Genomic DNA, 23,596 nt, shown 5'->3' with positions numbered 1-23,596 from the left:
AGAAGGGGCAGGGAAATTCAGTGCAAATGGGTGATCAAATTTAAAACTAGGTCAAAGAGAATAAATGTGTTATCTCCCCCACAGTTCTGTTGTGTGAAATTATATAAAAAACATTGCAGATGTTTTGAAATGTCAAAAATCTGTAAGTTCTACGTCTTTTCATTCTTCTAATTCTGTGAAAAAAAAAAGATTCCTTATTAAAATATAATTTGATTTTTTTTCCCTATTTCTCTCTTAGATGGCTGGCATGGAAGTTGGGAAAAAGATTTTTGCTATTAATGGTGACCTAGTTTTTATGAGACCTTTCAATGAAGTGGATTGCTTCCTGAAATCATGCTTAAACAGCAGAAAGCCTCTAAGAGTTCTTGTGAGCACAAAGCCAAGGGAGTAAGTTGTATTTTATGTGGGATTTTAAAAATTAAACATAGGTGAATAAAATAGAAAAGTTAACTAAGTGCATGTCTAGAATTAAATATCACATTGCTTGGGACATTTAGACCTTACCAAAATCACTAATACTGGTCTTTAATGATGGGAAAAAACTACATTGCTCATGCTGCTAATGCTTGCTCCTTAAATCAGATAGTTTCAGCAGAAATAATACTTCCTCCTTGCTGCCCCAATTTTCCTGGTCTGGGTTAGGTTGAGTCTGATTAAAAGTGAAGAAAACTGGTAGAACACTTGATAATAAGGAACGTATTCCCCATGTTCAGCTCTAAGAATTTCAGGTCTATGATTTGGTCAGATATTAGGTTTATAATTAAATGCTTTTAAGAAATGGGAGCACAATTATGTGAAATACACTTGCATGCTTGCTGGTACTTAGTGATATGTCAATACTTTTTAAAAAAATGCCTAGTTATCTACCTACCTATGATTAAGGAAAAAACCTCATGTTTATTATAGCCAATTCAGAGAGTATAGGTTTTCTAAATGAAGATGTGTTTCTTATAATCATATCATCCATAAATAGCCATTACTTTTCTGAAATTCAGTGATAGTTCATTTTTTGAAGTGCTGTACAGATTTACAGAACCATGTATTTATAAAATCATGCATTATAATCTGTTTTTTTAATTATAAGAGATTTTGGATATACTTGGTAGACATTGGCTTTTCTTCTGCAAATCATTGATGGTCTAGTGTTTCTGTGTCACATTTCCATGATTTGTTTAACCAATAAGTTAATTCGTGTAATTTATGTGAAGTACTTCATGTAATGTTTTAATGTACTATGATTATATCAAAATTGCTGTTTAAAATTTAATTTTATCGTTTCTTACTTGTAATAAGCAACTTTATTCACTTTAAGGTAAATGAAGATTACCACTTAAAAACAAAAGGTTTATTTTAACTACTTAGGAAAATATTCTCAGTATATATAGCATAGTATTCTTCCCTGCCTTAATATATATATTCAGCAATAACTAGGTGTACTCTTTAACTTAGTAGTTGAAATGCAGTGTAATAAGCTAGAATATATGTGCTGCCGAAGCAAGCATGCAATGTAATGAGCTAGATTCTATGGCATTAAGTCATCAAGGTCGATGTTAAAATGTACCAGGAAAAGAGTGAGTGTGACTCATTAAAATTACTCATTTAGGAAGACTTTGGTCTAGAGGGCAGAGAGTAGCCATAACAGTGTCTTCTCTCTAAACCTATTGTTCATCTATTACTCCCTATTAACCCAACTCTAAGTAGGGTAAGGCTCACCTAGATGCCTACCTCTGGTCACTTTGAGGACACTTAAAAGGAAAAGGACAGACTGGAAAGGAATAAGGGGGTCATAGCCCAAATCAATCATTAGTCAACAAAAACGTCCTCCCCTTGCCCCCAGTGCCCCTGATTTAACCCTGTAACTACTGATTCACTGATCATAGACATTTCAACAGTTGGATCATTCTGAAGTCCTCAACTTTAAGACTAAATAGATAGGGGCAAATCTTCAGTCCAGGAATTAACTACTAGATGAGCAGCATTAGAACCTGTGTCTCCTGACTCTTCCTGCAGTGTTTGTCACACAGTATCTGGAACCCCCTATTTCCTGTTCAGGTTCAAGCTTCTGTTCCACTGCTTGCTTGCTAATTGTGTTGCTTCAACATCTTCATCCATAAAAAAATGGCGATGATGAGTGTCTGTGTTGTGGAGCTGCTAAGAACATTAAATAAATTTAGGTTTTTAAAGAACTTAGTGACTTGTTCAGCACATAGTGTGTGCTCTAGTGATGTTTTCTGTGATGCTTGTCTATTCTCTTATTTCAAGTTTTCATTGCTCCTTTACTATATCAGAAACATTTTATATTGTATTTCAAAACAGTTTTGAGGATAGAGTACTCATTTTTCATCTTTTACTTTTATTTATTTTTTTAATATATTTTTAAAAGATTTTATTTATTTGATAGAGATCAGAAGTAGGCAAAGAGGCAGGCAGGGAGAGAGGAGGAAGCAGGGTCCCCACTGAGCAGAGAGCCCGATGTGGGGCTCGAACCCAGGACCCTGAGACCATGACCTGAGCCTAAGGCAGAGGTTATAACCCACTGAGCCACCCAGGTGACCCCTCATCTTTTACTTTTAATTTGCTTGAAATCTATAGCCTTTCCTTTATGTCCTTATTCTAATGTATGATTCCTATAAATCATTCTTTCATATTTTCTTACAATACCCACTTATACTTGATGTATTGTCTTGTCTGGGGTTAAGGAGGAAAGCAGAGATATGAGAAGTTAATCCAATAGAAGTTTTCTTTTGAATCTAGCTGTATTTTACACTTGATAGCATCAAAGAAGTTTTCAAAAGGCTTTGTAACAGATTATTTAGTGCACTTACATTCTATGAGAATGTTCCTTTTGTATAATTTTAATTCTTCGTTTAATTGATAATATAGTGGTCCCAGCAGGGAAACATGTTTTCCAAAGATCATTTGATGAAGAGGGCCCCAGTATTATTACCAAAATGCACCTCATAGTGTTTGTACAAAATTTATAAATCTATAATAATTTTCTTGAAGATTAGAGTAAGGTCAGCCTTCACTAGCAATATTAGAAGGACAGAAGACCTTGCTCAGAAAGAACCAAGAAGGCTGCTATGAATTCCTCACAATCCACAAAAGCAACAATGGCTCACCATGGCCTGAAAGCTTGAAGTTATTTCAACAAAAGTGAACTCTCATTTGTAATACATAGAAGCATGAGCTACTTCTACTTTTTTGGTTCATGCTCAGAAAATGCATTTATTATTCCCTTTTTCTTTCCCTTAGTTATCTTCCATTTTCAGGTATCTTTTTTTTTTTTTTTTTGACAGATAGTAATAACAAGGTGCTATTCAAAGGAAACAAATACAGCCTTATACACCAAAAAGTATGTAATTAAGGATAAAAGATAAATTTGTCCTGTAACCTCTACTCCACCAATATGTAGATCACTTCATAGTGTATAGTCTATAGTGTGTAACCTAATTCATAATATGGCTTTCAAGTTTCCCTAAAACAGATAATTTGTATTTCAATCAAGAAATGCTGGACTCTGATATAAGGATTGCCACTCCTGCTTTCTTCTGATGTCCATTAGCATGGTAAATTCTTTTCCACCCCCCACTTTAAATCTGGAGGTGTCTTCGGGCTTAAAATGAGTTTCTTGGAGGCAACATATAGATGGGTTTTGTTTTTTTATCCATTCTGATAGCCTGTGTCTTTTGATAGGGGCATTGATGGGATTGGGAGGGAGACAAACCATAAGTGACTCTTAATCTCATAAAACAAACTGAGGGTTGCTGGGGGGAGGGGGTTTGGGAGAAGGGGGTGGGATTATGGACATGGGGGAGGGTATGTGCTTTGGTGAGTGCTGTGAAGTGTGTAAAAACCTGGTGATTCACAGACCTGTACCCCTGGGGATAAAAATATATGTTTATAAAAAATAAAAAATTTAAAAAAAAAGATAATTTAGAAAGATGCTTCCAGAGTTAAAAAAAAAAAAAAAAGAAATGCTGGACTGCCTGCCTCATGTGTATTCCAGATCACAGGACCAGCCGTCTGCCGCCAGACACTAACGCTGTATAGGGCTTTCTCAGGGGTTCTAGGCACAGCGTTGCTCAAATTGCTCTAGCAGCTTTTTTAATATACTGTAAGTAAGTGCTGCTGCACCTAACTTCAAACTCTGTCTAATGTGCCCTTGAAGTGTCGCTGACATATACTTCATGATTAATTCATCATCTTTTGGAGAACACATTTGTTTCTTGGGCATCTAGGGCTATCCATCAAAATTTACTGCATTGTATTCGTTTGTCTTTGTTCTGTACTGCAATTTATGATACTCATTTTTATAGTTGTGATGTTCCGCCTTATCTCATCTTCTCTGCTTTTCATTGTTGCTCTCTGATCTCCGGCTTCCTTCTGTGGAGTGGCTCACTCATTAGTGCCAAACTGGACATCCCTCATGGGTCTGTCATAGCAGCAGCTTACACAGGCTCTCCTTTCCTTCAGCTTCTTTTCCACATGGCTTCATTGAAAATATTTCTTTTCTTATTTAGGTTTTCCCTTTTGATGTAGTATTATTTTAAAAAAAATTTTTTTTAATTAATTAATTTATTTATTTGACAGAGAGAGATACAGCAAGAGAGGGAACACAAGCAGGGGGACTGAAAGGGAGAAGCAGGATTCCTGCTGAGCGGGGAGCCCGACAAAGGACTCCATTCCAGGACCTTAGGATCATGACCTGAGCCGAAGGCAGATGTTTAACGACTGAGCCACCCAGGCGCCCCTTGATGTATTATTCTTTCCAAGTTTCACTGAATAAATACTGAAGTTAATCACATTCTTAAATTATTTTGGTGTAGTGTTTGGCCGATCTGTTCTTTATTACTAGCTTTTTGTTGTTGTTTTTTGATGAAGTTCCCAACAGCTAGGATGTATTAACTCTATGTTTCTTTTATTAGTTTTCACAAAGAAATTCCACAGTGCACTGTCTTCTTTGCAACAGTAAATTAAGGAGTTGGGTGCCTGAGTGTCTCAGTCTTTTAAGTGGTCAGCTCTTGATTTTGGCTTAGGTCATAAACTCAGGTTGTGAGATGGAGCGCTGAGTCTGAGTCTGGTTCCAAGCTCAACAGGGAATCTGCTTGAGGGTTCTCTCCTTCTCCCTCCCTGCTCATGCACTCACACTTTTTCTCTCTCTCTTTAACATAAATAAATTAATTTTAAAAAATCAACTAAGGAGAGAAGCTTCCATTTTATTGAAGTGCTTACATAATTCATAGCATGATGTAGGGCAGTTGACCAAAGATTCCTTTTTTAATCTCCACTGACACCCTGCAAAGTAAGTTTTAACTTTCTGTGGAAAGTCAAGCTCAGAGAAGTTAAGGAGTTCATGGAAGTTATTCAACTATCAAGTGAGTAAATGAGGACTCAAAGCTAGTTTTTCCTGATCCTGGAGCCTGTTCCTTATTCAGCATATACCGTGCACTAGCCGTGCTCCATTGAGGAAGTCTGTCATGCAGGTCTACTGGGTACCTGTGTGAGGGCATGCACCCTATTTGTTTCCTGTTTCTAATTCAGTCAGTGTCTTTTATACAGTAGACTCTCAACACATTTATTTAAAGAATGAATAAAAGTAGACATATTGTATTAACCAACTGTGGCATTTTAACATCATCTTACCCTATTTTCTGACTGATTTTAGGACAGTGAAAATCCCAGATTCAGCTGAGGGACTTGGATTCCAGATACGAGGATATGGCCCATCAGTTGTCCACGCAGTAGGAAGAGGTGAGGAATTCATCCTGCATGGCAGACAGCTTTTCAGCATATTTGGATATTGCCTGCTGAATAAGAATATGTTCAAAACGTGCATGGTCATGTTGTCATGTATTTTCTCAAAAGTATTTTTACTTTATTGGCTCAATGGCAGTACATTCCTAAAAATAATCATGGGACGCCAGGTGGCTCAGTTGATTAAGCAGCTACCTTTGGCTCAGATCATGATCCTGGAGTCCCAGAATCGAGTCCTGCATTGGGCTCCCTGCTTAAGCAGGGGAGTCTGCTTCTCCCTCTGACCTCTCCACCCCCCCCCAACTCATTCTCTCAAATAAATAAATAAATAAAATATTTAAAAAAATAAAAACTTTTAAAAATTGTAAGGCATATTTATCACTGTTAGAAACTGATGACATGAATGGAACCAGAGCGTATTATGCTAAGCAAAATAAGTCAGTCAAGGAATGATAAATACCATATAATTTCACTCATATGTGGAATTTAAGAAACAAAACAGATGAACATAGGAGAAGGGAAGGAAAAATAGAATAGGATGAAAACAGGAAGACAAACCATAAGAGACTCTTAACTCTAAAGAAAAAAAATCAAGGGTTGCTGGTGAGTGGAGAAATGGGGTAAGTGGGTAATGGGCATTAAGGAGGGCACATGATGTAATGAGAAATGGACATTATATGCAACTGATGAGTTACTAACTTCTACCTCTGAAACAAATAATATACTATATGTTAATTAAGTTGAATTTAAATAAGAAATTTTAAAAAACTGATGAGAGTATAAGAATGCAACTGATTTCTGTACATTGATTTTGTATCCTGCCACATTACTGAATTGCTGTATGAGTTCTAGTAGTTTGGGGGTGGAGTCTTTTGGGTTCTCCATAGAAAGTATCGTGTCATCTGCGAAGAGAGAGAGTTTGACTTCTTCTTTGCCAATTTGAATACCTTTTATTTCTTTTGTTGTCTGCTGTTGCTAGGACTTCTAGTACTATGTTGAACAGCAGTGGCGAGAGTGGACATCCTTATCGTGTTCCTGATCTCAAAGGGAAGGCTGTCAGCTTTTCCCCATTGAGGATGATATTCACTGTGGGTTTTTCATAGATAGATTTTATGAAGTTGAGGAATGTTCCCTCTGTCCCTATACTTTGTATAATTTTAATCAGGAACAGATGCTGTATCTTGTCACAGGCTTTTTCTGCATCAATTATGAGGACCATGTAATTCTTCTCTCTTCTCTTATTGATTATTCTATCACATTGATTGATTTACAAAAGTTGAACCACTCTTGCATCCCATGAAAATATAGAAAGGGAAATTAGAGAATTGATTCCATTTACTATAGCACCAAGACCCATAAGATACCTGGGAATAAACCTAACCAAAGAGGTAAAGGATCTGTACTCGAGGAACTACAGAACATTCATGAAAGAAATTGAAGAAGACACAAAAAGAGGGAAGAGCATTCCGTGCTGATGGATTGGAAGAATAAACATTGTTAAAATGTCTATACTGCCTAGAGCCATCTATACTTTCATTGCCAATCCTGATCAAAATTCCACTTTTCAAAGAGCTGCAACAAACAGTCCTAAAATTTGTATGGAACCAGAAGAGACCTGAATTGCTAAGGAAATGTTGAAAAAGAAAAACAAAACTGGCATCATGTTGCCTGATTTCAAGCTTGACTACAAAGCTGTGATCACCAAGACAGTATGGTACTGGCACAAAAACAGACACATAGACCAGTGGAACAGGATAGAGAGCCCAGATATGGACCCTCAAGTCTTGGTCAAATAATCTTCAACAAAGCAGGAAAAAAATATACAGTGGAAAAAAAAGGCAGTCTCTTCAATAAATTGTGCTGGGAAAATTGGACAGCTGTGTGCAAAAGAATGAAATTCGACCATTCTTTTATACTATACACAAAGATAAGCTCAAAATGGGTGAAAGACCTCAACATGAGGCTGGAATCTCTCAAAATCCTGGAGGATAACATAGGCAGTAACCTCTTTGACCTTGGCCACAGCAACTTCTTTCAAGATATGTCTCCAAAGGCAAAGGAAACAAAAGTGAAAATGAACTTTTGGGACTTCATTAAGGTCAAAAGCTTCTGCACAGCAGAGGAAACAGTCAACAAAACAAAGAAGCAACCCACAGAATGGGAGAAGATACTTGCAAATGATACTACAGACAAAGGGCTGATATCCAAGATTTATAAAGAACTCCTCACACTCAAGACATGCAAAACAGATAATCATGTCAAAAAATGGGCAGAAGACATGAACAGACACTTCTCCAAAGAAGACATACAAATGGCTAACAGACATTTGAAAAAATGTTCATCATCATTGGCCATTAGGGAGATTCAAATCAAAACCACATTTGATAGTAATAGTTAGTATACTATATAAAGTATAGTAACTAGTAATGATTTAAGGGAATGACTTTTAGAGCCCACATAGTGTATAACTTGCTGCTATAGAAAGAAATGTCATTATAAGCAAAGAAGCTATGTGTTCATCTTAACCAGAGACATACATGCTTTTCATTACCAAGAAACATAAAATGTAAAGTATCTTCATGTGATCACCCAAATATTAGTCTGGAAAATTTGGAGAGGGGCATTGCTATCAGAATCAAATTGATCAAGAACATATGAGCTAGACCTTTATTACATTATAAAATTGCCTTTGTTAGTGTATATATGACATAAATGAATCTTATTTCAAAAACTTGTCTTTTCACTCAGGTGTTTAAAACATATAGACTAATAGATATTTAAAACATTTCCAACTTATTCTTATTATATAACTGAAATGGGATATATTTAATACTCAAAGGGGATAGTCGATATTTCCAAGATCTTCATTTTCACTGAAGACAAAAGAGTAAGTCACATTATCAGTTCTATAAAATAACTGAAAACCTGATTGAATGATGGTGTGCTTCTGTCCTTACTACGGTGTCATTTAAAGAGCCGGATTCTTTCTTTGGAAAGTAGTTGTAGGGTAGGCCCAAATCTGGTTCCTATGCTCTTTGCTTCTGAAGAGTAAAAGAAATGCTTATGTGCTTTTCCTTTCAGATGCATATTAAAGGGAAAGATACTATTCAGTGGTTTCTTTTTGCACAGTAATTTTGCTATAAGAAGGAAAAACTTATTTCCCTTTTTCTTCTTTGGTGCCTTCCCATCTCCACATACTAGAGTATATCTATAACTGAGATTTTACCTTTGGAATCTAAAATTCCAATATGCCAATTTCTTATTGCAATCTCATCACTTTGGTATTCTCAGCTTGTTTTTTATTTTATTTTGTTTTGTTTTGTTTTGAATTCATTTGGGACTTCCAGGCTCTGGATCCTTCTTTTTCCCCTGAAGCCTCCCTTCTTTGGCAGCCTTATCCCATGGCAGGTCACCTCACTTATTCTTGCTAGCATCACCAGGGTCCTCTTGTCCTTATTCTTCAGGTGCACTAAATCACCTCTTTAGCCTTGGATGAACTTAATCATCCTATTTGCTTTTCCTCCTGAGTGGGGAAAAAACTATCATGGGTGTGGAATTAGCATTATCCCAGTTTGCCGTCTTTTGCTGGGCCTGTCTTACTATTCAGCAACCTCTTCATGTCTCTCATCACTTCCCTCTTTCTCTCCTGTCTCCCAAAATGAACTTCCTTTTTCACCCCACAGACAAATTCAGGGTCCTAAGTATAAAGCCCTCAGAGCCCCACACCTTTTTCTGTACACCCACATCTTTTGCTGGTTCTACCACCATCACCAGCTTCCTCCCACCCTAGAGGAAGAGGTGTTTTTGTTTTTTTTTTTTCTTTTTAGAGTTCAAGGTGAATTTCTCAATAAGTGTTCTAGATCTTATGCCTTCTCTGGAGCGCCATGCTGTCCGGTATTCCCTTCCAAAATTTCAGCCTTTTTTTCTTGGATTATTCTAGTACAGGCTGTGAGCATGCTCAATTCTTTCCCACTAAACTAAACAAACAAAATGATCTTAAACTAGAACAGCAAACACAGAACTTGTCCCTTTTCCTTCTTTTCCCATTTAGATCCACAAGGAATTGGCGTTGCCTGGGACCAGTTAGAAATGCAGAATCTTAGGATCCACCCAGGACATACTGAGCAGAATCTACATTTTAATGAGATCCTCAGATGATCTGTATGCACATCCAAGATTGTTAAGCTCAGCTCTAGAATAGTGCTCTAATAACTTTTTTTTGTCATGACCAAACTTCCTGAAATGCTGTTTGTATTTTCAGCTGCCCTTTTTCTCTTCCTATTTGAGTTTTAGGACAGTGCTATAGACATCCGTCCCCATCTCTCCCCACCCATGTCTCCAGAGCCTGTCTTACAAGAGTTATCATAGTCTTGACTGAAAAATACTACGGACATTGATAACATCTGTATTAATTTGAGCTTTCTGTGGCATTTGATTAAACCGACTACTCCTGTTTGCAGAAAACGTTCATCTCTTGATTTTGAGATGATGCTTTTCAGATATTTCTCCTATCTGTCCTCCGGCCGGTCCCTTCATCTATTGTTGGCTCCCTTTTTTCTTCTCTGCCTTCTTGTTTTCTGTAAGAAATCTTATTGATGCTCTTGCTGGAGATGTTTAAATCTCTGTCTCCACCTCAGACCTCAGCATATCTCTAAGTGAACTTCCCATCCATTCTCTGAACTTGCTTTGCCTTTTGTATTCTCTTTATTTGAATGACTATCTACTCATCCACCGAGTCCAAAGGTAGAGGTGTCATCCTGGGGACCATAGCCTCTTCACAAACTCTGTCATCAAATATCAAATACTCGATCTTGATTGCTGTAGATGTCTGTTATGATTTTGATTTTTTACTTAAACTCAGATGATTCATTCCCTGTTTGGGGTGGGGGGAGGGTCATCTCACTGTGCTTAAAATTCTTCAATGCTTTTCCTCATGCATATATAGTAAGGTTAAGGTCTTAGGACTTCACATGGAGTAGGCAAGGACTTCACAATCTGGCTCTGCTTGGCTTTCCAGGGTCTTCACCCACCATTCCCATTTTAAGCTCTCACCAACTGCTCACGTGCTCCCAAATGTCCAGGTTATTTCTTGACTCAGTGCTTTTTTTCAGACTATTCTTTCTATGAGGAATGTCCCATTTCCCTCCAAGACCTACTTCAATCCAGAAAAACCACTTGGAATTTCTGGGCGTGAATTTTAGTGAGAAAAAACATATATATATATATATATACATATATATATACACATATATATATATGTATATATATATATATATATAGTCTTCTTGAATGTAAATTATGTTCTCTAAGATATTTCATAATTCTTTCATGAGAGAAATTGCTTACAAAATAAGGCTCTTCTAATATAAGTTTTATAATCACTTATATTAATTATATTCATTGTATCTATTAATGGTGCTATATAAATGTTGACTTGCTCAGAATATCAAATAATAATGACTTGAAAGTTTCTGAAGATCTTAACTCACTGGATATTTCACTTGCTTATTTAAGTCTATATCTGTGCAAATGAATGATAGACAGTTGCTGTCATCTGATTCATTTTATTCTCCACCAATTCTGTGGTTTCTGACCCTTTGAGGATATCCTGAATGCTTATTTTACTTAGCAAATCCAATCTATTTGTGGTTGCTAATTGATTTGATTTTTTTTTTCTTAAGAATTTCTTCTGTTTGCATTTTAAAAAATGAAAGTGATTATAGAATTGATGAATCATTATATTGTATACATGAAACTAATATAATGCTGTACATTAATTATACTTTAATTTAAAAAATAAGAAGACTGAAATTTACAAGCTATTGTAAATTTCAAAAATGTTGCAATAACAGTTACTAAGAAAAACCAATGAAAGTGAATACTAGTTTAATATTTAGATATTTCATAGACTAAAGAAAGATAAGTAAGGCATACATTTCTGGCTTTCCATTTTGCCATTATGTATGCATATGTAGAAAATTAAGACTGACTAGATATACAGACATACAGAGAGTCAGGATGAAGCAGTGATCTATTGGCTGAAAATCTGATGACATGTGACGATGTGAAAGTATAATCTTGATTTGAGATGGAGTTTCTAAGTAACATGCTACCAGCAAGTTCAACACTGCTATTTTAATGTTTTTGTTCAGTTGATAACTTTAATTTCAAGTTTTATAGTGATAACTGTAAATGATTTGGCTGCTGAATTCTGTTATAATTTTTATTATTTTGTACATTGTATCGTACACATCATTACAAATTAATATGAAAGGGAATGTTACATATCAAAATTTGTGACTTTGAATTCTAATATGTTTAGTCTTCTTGCAGAAATGTTTATTTTTATATTATCTGTGATTTTAATATAGTTTAACTAGATTTCCTTGTGATTAAGTTTCATTGAATGGGGAGTATGGAAACAGTGTTACTTGACATTTTGAGCCTTCTCAGGTTTATCTAAATCAATGGTAGCTTAACAAATTCCAGACTTATTGTACGTAATTGTGTTTTTAATAAAAGGAATGTATATTTCCTTTAAGTTTGCATCAGCAGAGTGTACAATATCGTGTGCTTGTGTGTGTGTCTAAGCCTGCAGTCAACTTACTATCTGCTATTTATAATACAGCTTTGATATGATCATCAGAATTGTACATACAATAGATAATTAAAACCAAAAATGTCTCAATAAAACTATGAAATGTGAAAAAAAAAGTTGAGAGGGAAAATAACTGATTAGTATTATAAAGGTCACTTTACAATATCCCTTCACATTCATTCTCAGAGAGATGGGAGAATATTCTGTTAATCACAGCTTGAATGGCCAGATGAAAAGTAGAAAAATGTTGAGAGGGCATTGCTATCAGAACCAAATTTATCAAGAACTTACTAGCTAGATCTCTATTATATTTTAAAATTGCTTTCCTTGTTGCCTATGTGATAAAAAGGAATCTCATTCCTCAAATTTTTGGCAATTTTCTCATTTGTATTTGAAGGAACTGTCGCTGCAGCAGCTGGTCTTCACCCTGGACAGTGTATTATCAAAGTAAATGGAATCAATGTCAGCAAAGAGACCCATGCCAGTGTTATTGCACATGTTACAGCCTGCAGGAAATACAGAAGACCAATGAAGGTAAATTGCCCTGCAGTATACCCGGATCTCATTGCAAACTTGGGTAGAAAGCCGAGAGGTTAACACAAGATAGTGCCAGAGATGTCTGTGTTTTCTACCTTTAGGTTCACATTTAAGCCCAGCGTTGTAAATCTCTTGATGATTGCTTTATCTGCATAATTATTTATAATCAATTATGCTTAAATGATTGTGTCTTATTGTTAACAGTATTAATCATTGTTTAAAAAGTGCTCTGGGGTATTTTCATTTGCATTGTGATAGGAGTTTCCAAAGACCTAACTGTTGATCAAATTGAAATCCAAAGGTTTGAATTGTTTTCTTGACCCTTGTGAATGCTTTAGGATATATAATGGTCACTGTACATCTTTGTGGGTTTTATAGGGTCTATGATTGAGTTTTGGATATATTTATTTAACTGGATTTAGCTCTTAAAAGAAAATACCAAAATGTACTTATCATTACTTAAAATTCTAAGCATTGTCCTCTGATTAAATTTCAAGAGCTGTAGAAAAATAAAATTAGAATGCTAATTTATAAGCAAAGCTTATCCCATGAGGTACAATTGCATATTGGGCTATAAGAGAAAATTCTCTCAAATTAATCAACTAAATGTAAAAGGAACTTTAGAGGAGAGGCTTTGTATTTTTTCCTTCATGCATAGCCAGGTACTCTTTTGGACTTGAGAATATGATTTTATGTCCAAACCAGAGAGAGGAGTGGAGTGGTTATTTTCTCATAGGCCAGGACTGACATCCTATAAAATACTGAACCTACAAGAAAATAGCTCATCAATTTTGCTTATTAATAAGGTCAAAAGAGCAAAGCAAATTGGAATTCATGCATAGACTCATAGTTATTCTGGTTGATAATGGTAAAAGGCGAAAGATTTATACAATCTGAAGAGAAAACAGAGTATGATTGGTAATGGTTTAATAAATATTTATTGGACTGTATTATTGAATGCATTTTTTTAAAAAGGCACTTTTGAAATTATCAAAACTTTCCCCTTCAATTGGAATTTTGATAAGTGACCAAAGTGATTTGAGTTTGGTTCCTTTTCACTTTCTTTGACTGCCTTCTTAGAGAGGGGGTGGTTAGTGAAATGATTAAGAAAAGCAGTAAATTGGGCGCCTGGGTGGCTCAGTGGGTTAAGCCGCTGCCTTCGGCTCAGGTCATGATCTCAGGGTCCTGGGATCGAGTCCCGCATCGGGCTCTCTGCTCAGCAGGGAGCCTGCTTCCTCCTCTCTCTCTGCCTGCCTCTCTGCCTACTTGTGTTCTGTCAAATAAAAAAAAAAAAAAAATTAAAAAAAAAAGTTTTTTAAAAAAAAAGAAAAGAAAAGCAGTAAATAGGGGTTCCTGGTGGCTCGGTCGGTCACAATTGGCTTTGGCTCAGGTCATAATTGCAGAGTCCTGAGATTGAGTCCTGATCAGCGGGAAGTCTGCTTCTCCTTCTGCCTCCCCCACCCCCAGTCCTGCCACCGTCTGTTCTCTCTCTCTCTCTGCCTCTCTCTCAAATGAATAAATAAAATCTTAAGAACACTTATGAAGATTTTTATTTGGGTGTTATAGGCAACTGATAAATTACTCCCCAAATTTAAAAAAAAAAAAAACAACCTTTTTTTTTTTTTAAGAAAAGCAATAATTAGAAAAATTCACTAGGCAAGTCACCTGCTCCATCATGTATCCATTGCCACAAAACAGACTGTCCCAAAACTTACTGGCCTTAAAACAAAAATGATTGATTATTTCCCTTGATTCTGCATCTGCAGATAGATTGAGTGTTGATTCCTATGAAGGTGCTGATGGGCAGAGTTTTGCTGGGAATGTCTGGGCTCTGCATCTCCCCCCTTGAGTTCTCTCACTCCAGAGCTCCTCCCTATGGCCTCCCTTTCCAGTCTAGGGAGTTGTCCTATCTGCATGGTGTCTGCCTTTGAAGAGGGCATAAAGCGATCAACTCTATTTAAACCATGCTTGCTAATATCCCTTTGGAAAAATCAGATCCCATGACTAAGCCTTGGCTCAGTGTGAGAAGGAGCTACACAGAGGTGTGGATACCAGAGCATGTGGTTCCTTAAGGGTCACAACAAGTTACCAAGGGGTATTTGAATGATCGATATTAACTAGCCTTTTAATGATGGTTGGCAATATAGTAATGAAACACAACTGTGAAGTTAATATAAGAGAAAAATGGATGATGTAAATGATATCACAGTTATGTAGTGCAATTCAGTTTCATCATCTGACCTAAGAAAGGTATAAACTTTAAAGTAAATAATGCAGACCTGAAAGAATTTGCTTGGTGGCCATTTCCTCTTTCTCATTTATTTAGATGAGCATGCAATTGCTATTTTAATTAAAATATAGGATGATTAATGATATGGAAGGATTAAAAAAGTTACATCACTTGGGAACCCAATGAAATGAAAGATGTTCTTCCAATTTTCTTATTGGTTTGCTTCAAAAAAGCATTAACTGTATTAAATGTATGTGTCATGAGAGCATTTAAGTGGTTTGTATAGTGATACATGATTGATTCTTCAGAAAACTGTCCATCTGGCATTTATTTATTTAAAAATGTAATTTATAATTTAAGATATACTTGAGGCATTTAAGTAAGACACTTGGGAAATGCAGCCTATTTAGAAACATCTTTGGAAGATAAAATTTCAAGCCTAAAAAAAAAAATCAATTTGCTAAATAATATACTTGCTGTTGACATTTTATTAGTTTCTGATGTTGATTTTCTTTCTCTTTCAAATTTTATTATCTTTAAATAAACTAGAAGAATAAATAAGATTATCAACTCTCCTAAAGTGGGTTTGTGAAATGGATATACATTTTTAGAAGCACTAATACTCTGAGGTTTCTTTCCCCCTCCTCATTCCAGCAAGATTCCATACAATGGGTGTATAATAGCATTGAGAGCGCTCAAGAAGACCTTCAAAAGTCTAACTCCAAACCTCCTGGAGATGAAGTAGGGGATGCTTTTGACTGCAAAGTAGAAGGTGGGTTCCTTCTTTTTCTCCTAATTTGTCATAGTAGTATTCTTTTTCAGTGTGCCTGTGTCTCATCCCAAGTATTGAATATCTTCTATGTTCAAGCAACTTTCTTTTTTTTTTTTTTTTTCTTAAAGATTTTATTTATTTATTTGACAGAGAGAGATCACAAGCAGGCAGAGAGGCAGGCAGAGAGAGAGGAGGAAGCAGGCTCCCTGCTGAGCAGAGAGCCCGACGTGGGACTCGATCCCAGCACCCTGAGATCATGACCCGAGCCGAAGGCAGCGGCCTAACCCACTGAGCCACCCAGGCGCCCTCAAGCAACTTTCTTAAATCATTATCACCAAATAGATGTTACGTCAAATACATATGTAATAATAGCTAGTCACTAACATGCCATTGTTGTAAAAACTCATCAAAAAAGAAAATCTCTCCATAGTGTTATTGTCATCATCCTTATTTTATGGAAGAAGAAATTAAAGCTTATTAGCTTAAGGGATTTGCCTAAGTCAGTAAATGGTAGAATGAGGATTCAAACCCCAGTTATAACGTGCTTCCTTGTTTTGAGTTTAAATGCTGTGTGGACTTTCCTAATCCAATGTGGTTCACAGACCAGCAGCTGCAGTTTCCCCTGGAGAGATGCAGAATCTCAGCCCCTGCCCAGACCTATTGAAACAGAATTTCCATTTTAAGAAGAGCTGATCTGTATGTGCACTAAAATTTGAAGCCTGAGTTTAGAAAGAAAGTCTATAGTCCCTTTGAAAATACTTTCTTGATTCAAGTAACTTTTACTGTATTCTAACATTAATTGTAATGCAAGAGACAATGTAAAAGTGAGAGGAGAGAGATCTTTTGATAAGGACTCATACCATTTCTGTTTCCTCTGTGAAGCAACCAGCAGATTACTGTATTAGTGGCCTCTTCCTCAAGAGTAAAGGGAGAGAGGCAATTAAAGTTATATTTTTGCATTGGACAAATACCTTGAATTATTGTTTCAACATTTTTCCACAGAAGTCCTTGAACCTTCGCTTACCTTTTCCTGGTATCTTTCCATTCACATTACTAGTAGATAACTCTGGACATCTTTATTGTACTACTAGGTTCTTCCAGACCAGCAGTTACACAATCTCCTACACACACTGATCATAAGGGCGGCGTACTCTGCCAAAAGCTGTGTTCCCTCTACTCCTACAAGGCCACTGGGTAGGAGCCACTAAGATCATGGGTGATATTAGAAATATTTCAACCATACTGGAGCTCCAAGGTTGTTATGACATACCAACTTTCTTAATTATTTAAACTAGAACAAATCTCAGGACCTTGTCTTGAGGCCTTTATTCCTCATTTAGAGTTAGCTGTTTTTGCTTATCATCATTAGTGCCACAGTGAAAAGGTTGATGAGTTGCTTTGATAATTTATTTCTAGCTATTCTGGGACTCAATTATTCTAAGATAAACCATTATTCTGCTTTTTCCTATGTTATTTTTGCTGTGCCTGCCATTCTGGGACTTAATTGTTTTTAGTTAACTAATATTCTATTTTTGCTAATTTAATATTTGCTGTTAGGTTTCTCAGGGGTTTTTCTTGCTTCAGCTTTTAGGTGTTTTTATGCCACTAGACTGACCATTGGCCAAAAACCGATAGGAAGATAGTCCAGATGAAAACGTTATTATAGCAAACAATGACATTTTCTCAGTGAGCTATCTACAGAAGATATGCTGTCTGGGGGAAATTCATGCATCCTGTCTGCTGAAAAAAAATTATTATTGGATCTCCTTTCCACTTCTTCAGAATGGCTTTATAATTTTTTCTGCATTGAACAAATATTCATTCAATGTTTGAGGCAATTTTAGGAGCCCTACTTTAAGTCATGCATGGTTCTAATAAAAAAAATAAAATTGTTTGTGTAACGTTTATAATGGTATAAATAGGCATACATATGGTCCATAGATCAAAATAAATGTGCAAAGACTAGTCATGTTAGAGTGGTGAAATTCGGATCACTCAAACATATGTTTTTTTTTTTTTTAAAGTGTTCTTGTTTTTAAAAAATGGTAACGAGACATCAGATATAGCCATCCTTTAAAGAAATCTTTAAAAATTATTCGGAGAGACTTCAAATTTTTTGAAGAGACTAGAAAACCCTTCCTGAATTTGTTGAATTCATAGTGTCTTTGTTCCAGAGGTAATTGACAAGTTTAACACCATGGCCATCATCGATGGGAAGAAGGAGCACGTGAGTCTGACAGTGGATAATGTGCACCTGGAATATGGGGTCGTGTATGAGTACGACAGCACAGCTGGGATAAAGTGCAACGTGGTAGAGAAGATGATTGAGCCCAAAGGTTTCTTCAGCCTCACCGCCAAGGTATGAGTGATCCCGGGAAAACAAGGGATTTTGTTCTAAATAAAGCCCCTGACACCACCCCCACCTCCACTTTAAAATGTGTAAATAGCTGTATGTGCTTCAGCTGTCAGCTCATTCAACTTTCTCTTCTTTATTTCCCCCATTACTCCATATGCGTACAACCTTCCTTTTTATTGATCTCTTTTGGAGTACAGTGTGATGTTAGATGGGACTCTTGCCCAGGCAAATGTTAGTTGATTTGGCAAAGGCTTCTCTGCATTTAGTTGAGTTTGCTACATCTGTTGATTCAGTATCATGATTACCTTTCAGATGGTTTTTGTGACAGGTGGTGCTTTTTTAAATGTAGATAATCCTCTGAAAAGTATTTGAAGTCTTGAAATGTATTATAAGAAACTTCAAATTCTGCAAGTCTCATGTTTATTCCATAAAATTTCACAAGGCGTAGAGATCCATTTATGAATAGACCCTCAGACATTTATGTAATTCTTAGCTGGGAAGGATATCATCCTTAGTCTTCAGACTAAACCAAGATAGAGCGGGAGGAAGGGAGTTTTCATCAAATGGATGAAATATTTTAAGTGAGAGGTGACCCTGTGCTTGCTTTTCATGACCCCTCCACTAAGTAAATAAGTAAAGCTCCTAGTAGAACTTCCCCAGGCCTAAGCTCTAGTATTTCATCTGCTTTTCTATCACTTGGTAAGGATTCAGGTATTATATATAGCTTCCCTACTTTTATTTTTTCATGTTAACTCTTGTTTCATATATGAGTAGTTGAGATAGACTATGCACTATTTCAAAAATTCTTTTATGTTTTTGTTTTATATTCTAAAAGTCAACCTCAAAAATATTCCATTATTCTGATGCTGTCCTACCACTATATATCTTTTGATATAGAATCTGTGTTTTCAAAATGCAACCACTTACTATTACATTACTAAGGCAATCCATGTAAAAGTTTGGCACCAGGTTATTAGCATTATTTTATCTCCTTTTTCTAGCTATTTCAGATTTTCAAAGTTACATGGGTTATTTTATGTATGAGAACTGTATAAGTCTTGCAGATATTTCTATTTTACACATGAAGAAAAGAAAATAAAAGAAATTAGAAATTTAACCAAGATCACATGGCTAATGATAAAGCGAACTCTATTATTTAGAGAAGCGATTAAACAAAAAGCTTACACTTTATATTCTGTAAGTCAGAGAAGTAGAGGTGGTGAGGGAGCTCAAGTAAACATAGCATCTATATATTGTATCCCTCATCCAATATTATAAAAACGTCAGGTAAGGGTGTAACTGATCCTTGCAATCTTTGAACAGTCATCAGTATGACACGTAATTAACTCAACTCGTTGGAAATTCTCAGCGATCAGTAGTATGCACACACAAATACACACAAGTGCTGTCTTACAATTGATTCAAATAGCCAAAGGGACTTATTAATTGAATATATCATAGGGATGCTTTTATCAGATGGAGCTCAGACCCTGCAACTATCATTGATTTTACTTTAGCCGAACAATTTCTTATTCATTTCATCAGCAAACATTCGTTATATGCATTCTCTGTACTGGCCTCTCAGTAGAAAGTAAGGATGCCATTCTGTTGGTTTTCCTTCATGTTTGTTGTTCTGCTACCAAACTGAGAAAAAAAAAAAAAAAGTTCTGAGTAACTCCAACTAAAATACAGGCAGTGTGCTACCACATCAGAGCATACTGACTTATCCAGCAGGGAGTCTTTGAAGTCCACTCACTTTCCTCAGGCAACCTTTAACAGCTGGCAGAAGGCAAAGCATGAGGGGCCAAACACACAAGCCCATCACTTCACTGGGATGGTTTTACTGAACACAGAAATCCCAAGCAGCTCAGGGAAGTGTGCCGGGTAGGAAGGGTCACCCTGCATTCTAGACTTGTGAAAATTTTATTTGGCTAATTTTGAAGGTTTTCTTTTTTTGTTCCATGTGCGTGTGTGTTACTCCAGATTCTTGAAGCCCTGGCTAAAAGTGATGATCATTTTGTACAAAACTGTACCAGCCTTAACTCTCTAAATGAAGTGATTCCTACTGACCTTCAGAGTAAATTCAGTGCGATTTGTAGTGAAAAAATAGAGCACATATGTCAGAGAATATCCAGTTATAAAAAGGTAAGAGGTTTATGTATATACTTTGCATGGAATTATTGTTTAAATTATTTAAATGTCCAATTTAGTTCAATTCTTGATATTTTCATTACTTATGTACCAGTTTATTGAAATAGTAACATTTATATAACATTTTAGAGTTTTTAATAGGCCTTTACATCCATTAGTCTTACTTGATCTTTATAAATCTGAAAGCTATCATTATTCCACATTTTTCAACTATAATAACTGAAGTCTAAAGAATTAAATTACTAGCAAAAGATAGAATTGGGATGTAAAGCCAGGCCACTTAATTATGAGTCAGTACTTCTTTTCCTTTTCTCTTAACAGAGGGACTCAAACTCTCAATCAGAAAGTACATGGAACACCGTCTCCTTGAAATTTATTTGACATATTTATTGAGCACATTTTGTATACCAACCACTATTCTTGGTGCTTAGAATATAGCAGCAAAGGAGAGAAGATCTTCCCTCTCAGGGTACTTACATTTGAGTGGGAAAAGCAGCAAAGAATTAAATAAATCTTTACAAGGGCCCCAAAGCAAAAACAACAACAACAGCAACAAAAACGGGGTGGTGGGGGAGGGGACCTGAGGGGGGTACAGGTAGTCAGAAGGATGGAGGCTTAGGCAGGGACCAGTGTGAAGAGCTTGGAAACTTTTTACCTTTAGGAACTTTGGAGGGAGTTTGGATTTTCTTCTCACATCAAAGAGAAGCGATCAGAAGCTTATATTTTATTTTATTTTATTTATTTATTTTTTATTTTTCATTTTTTATAAACATATATTTTTATCCCCAGGGGTACAGGTCTGTGAATCACCAGGTTTACACAATTCACAGCACTCACCAAAGCACATACCCTCCCCAGTGTCCATAATCCCACCCTCTTCTCCCAAACCGCCTCCCCCCCAGCAACCCTCAGTTTGTTTTGTGAGATTAAGAGTCACTTATGGTTTGTCTCCCTCCCAATCCCATCTTGTTTCATTGATTCTTCTCCTACCCACTTAAGCCCCCATGTTGCATCACCACTTCCTCATATCAGGGAGATCATATGATAGTTGTCTTTCTCTGCTTGACTTATTTCGCTAAGCATGATACGCTCTAGTTCCATCCATGTTGTCGCAAATGGCAAGATTTCATTTCTTTTAATGGCTGCACAGTATTCCATTGTGTATATATACCACATCTTCTTGATCCATTCATCTGTTGATGGACATCTAGGTTCTTTCCATAGTTTGGCTATTGTGGACATTGCTGCTATAAACATTCGGGTGCACGTGCCCCTTTGGATCACTACGTTTGTATCTTTAGGGTAAATACCCAATAGTGCAATTGCTGGGTCATAGGGCAGTTCTATTTTCAACATTTTGAGGAACCTCCATGCTGTTTTCCAAGTGGCTGCACCAGCTTGCATTCCCACCAACAGTGTAGGAGAGCTCCCCTTTCTCCGCATCCTCGCCAGCATCTATCATTTCCTGACTTGTTGATTTTAGCCATTCTGACTGGTGTGAGGTGATATCGCATTGTGGTTTTGATTTGTATTTCCCTGATGCCAAGTGATACGGAGCACTTTTTCATGTGTCTGTTGGCCATCTGGATGTCTTCTTTGCAGAAATGTCTGTTCATGTCCTCTGCCCATTTCTTGATTGGATTATTTGTTCTTTGGGTGTTGAGTTTGCTAAGTTCTTTATAGATTTTGGACACTAGTCCTTTATCTGATATGTCGTTTGCAAATATCTTCTCCCATTCTGTCAGTTGTCTTTTGATTTTGTTAACTGTTTCCTTTGCTGTGCAAAAGCTTTTGATCTTGATGAAATCCAAATAGTTCATTTTTGCCCTTGCTTCCCTTGCCTTTGGCATTGTTCCTAGGAAGATGTTGCTGCGGCTGTGGTCGAAGAGGTTGCTGCCTGTATTCTCCTCAAGGATTTTGATGGATTCCTTTCTCACATTGAGGTCCTTCATCCATTTTGAGTCTATTTTTGTGTGTGGTGTAAGAAATGGTCCAATTTCATTTTTCTGCATGTGGCTGTCCAATTTTCCCAGCACCATTTATTGAAGAGGCTGTCTTTTTTCCATTGGACATTCTTTCCTGCTTTGTCGAAGATTAGTTGACTGTAGAGTTGAGGGTCTATTTCTGGGCTCTCTATTCTGTTCCATTGATCTATGTGTCTGTTTTTGTGCCAGTACCATGCTGTCTTGATGATGACAGCTTTGTAATAGAGCTTGAAGTCCGGAATTGTGATGCCACCAACGTTGGCTTTCTTTTTCAATATCCCTTTGGCTATTCGAGGTCTTTTCTGGTTCCATATAAATTTTAGAATTATTTGTTCCATTTCTTTGAAAAAGATGGATGGTACTTTGATAGGAATTGCATTAAATGTGTAGATTGCTTTAGGTAGCATAGACATTTTCACAATATTTATTCTTCCAATCCAGGAGCATGGAACATTTTTCCATTTCGTTGTTGTCTTCCTCAATTTCTTTCATGAGTACTTTATAGTTTGCTGAGTATAGATTCTGTGTCTCTTTGGTTAGGTTTATTCCTAGGTATCTTATGGTTTTGGGTGCAATTGTAAATGGGATTGACTCCTTAATTTCTTTTTCTTCTGTCTTGCTGTTGGTGTAGAGAAATGCAACTGATTTCTGTGCATTGATTTTATATCCTGACACTTTACTGAATTCCTGTATAAGTTCTAGCAGTTTTGGAGTGGAGTCTTTTGGGTTTTCCACATATAGTATCATATCGTCTGCGAAGAGTGATAGTTTGACTTCTTCTCTGCTGATTTGGATGCCTTTAATTTCCTTTTGTTGTCTGATTGCTGAGGCTAGGACCTCTAGTACTATGTTGAATAGCAGTGGTGATAATGGACATCCCTGCCGTGTTCCTGACCTTAGCGGAAAAGCTTTCAGTTTTTCTCCATTGAGAATGATATTTGCCGTGGGTTTTTCATAGATGGCTTTGATGATATTGAGGTATGTGCCCTCTATCCCTACACTTTGAAGAGTTTTGATCAGGAAGGGATGCTGTACTTTGTCAAATGCTTTTTCAGCATCTATGGAGAGTATCATATGGTTCTTGTTCTTTCTTTTATTGATGTGTTGTATCACATTGACTGATTTGCGGATGTTGAACCAACCTTGCAGCCCTGGAATAAATCCCACTTGGTCGTGGTGAATAATCTTTTTAATGTACTGTTGAATCCTA

General features: G+C 36.5%; 1 protein-coding gene across 5 annotated transcripts in view; it reads left to right on the top strand.

The window, feature by feature from the left end:
* PREX2 (phosphatidylinositol-3,4,5-trisphosphate dependent Rac exchange factor 2) overlaps nucleotides 1–23,596 on the top strand; it is a 347,111-nt gene that overhangs the window by 143,524 nt on the left and 179,991 nt on the right. For all 5 annotated transcript variants that reach the window (XM_045063234.1, XM_045063231.1, XM_045063230.1 and 2 more), the window contains 6 exons: nucleotides 239–387; nucleotides 5,669–5,754; nucleotides 12,753–12,889; nucleotides 15,777–15,894; nucleotides 18,069–18,253; nucleotides 20,234–20,395. In XM_045063234.1, coding sequence (XP_044919169.1) covers nucleotides 239–387; nucleotides 5,669–5,754; nucleotides 12,753–12,889; nucleotides 15,777–15,894; nucleotides 18,069–18,253; nucleotides 20,234–20,395 — 837 coding nt within the window. The remainder of the gene's footprint in view (nucleotides 1–238; nucleotides 388–5,668; nucleotides 5,755–12,752; nucleotides 12,890–15,776; nucleotides 15,895–18,068; nucleotides 18,254–20,233; nucleotides 20,396–23,596) is intronic.

This window comes from Mustela putorius, unplaced genomic scaffold (genome assembly GCF_011764305.1).
Source record: "Mustela putorius furo isolate JIRA1106 unplaced genomic scaffold, ASM1176430v1.1 tig00003846_pilon_pilon_pilon, whole genome shotgun sequence".
NCBI classification, from domain to species: Eukaryota; Metazoa; Chordata; class Mammalia; order Carnivora; family Mustelidae; genus Mustela; species Mustela putorius.
The sequence above is the reverse complement of the archived record's forward strand: the minus strand, read 5'-3'. Positions and strand labels throughout refer to the sequence as shown.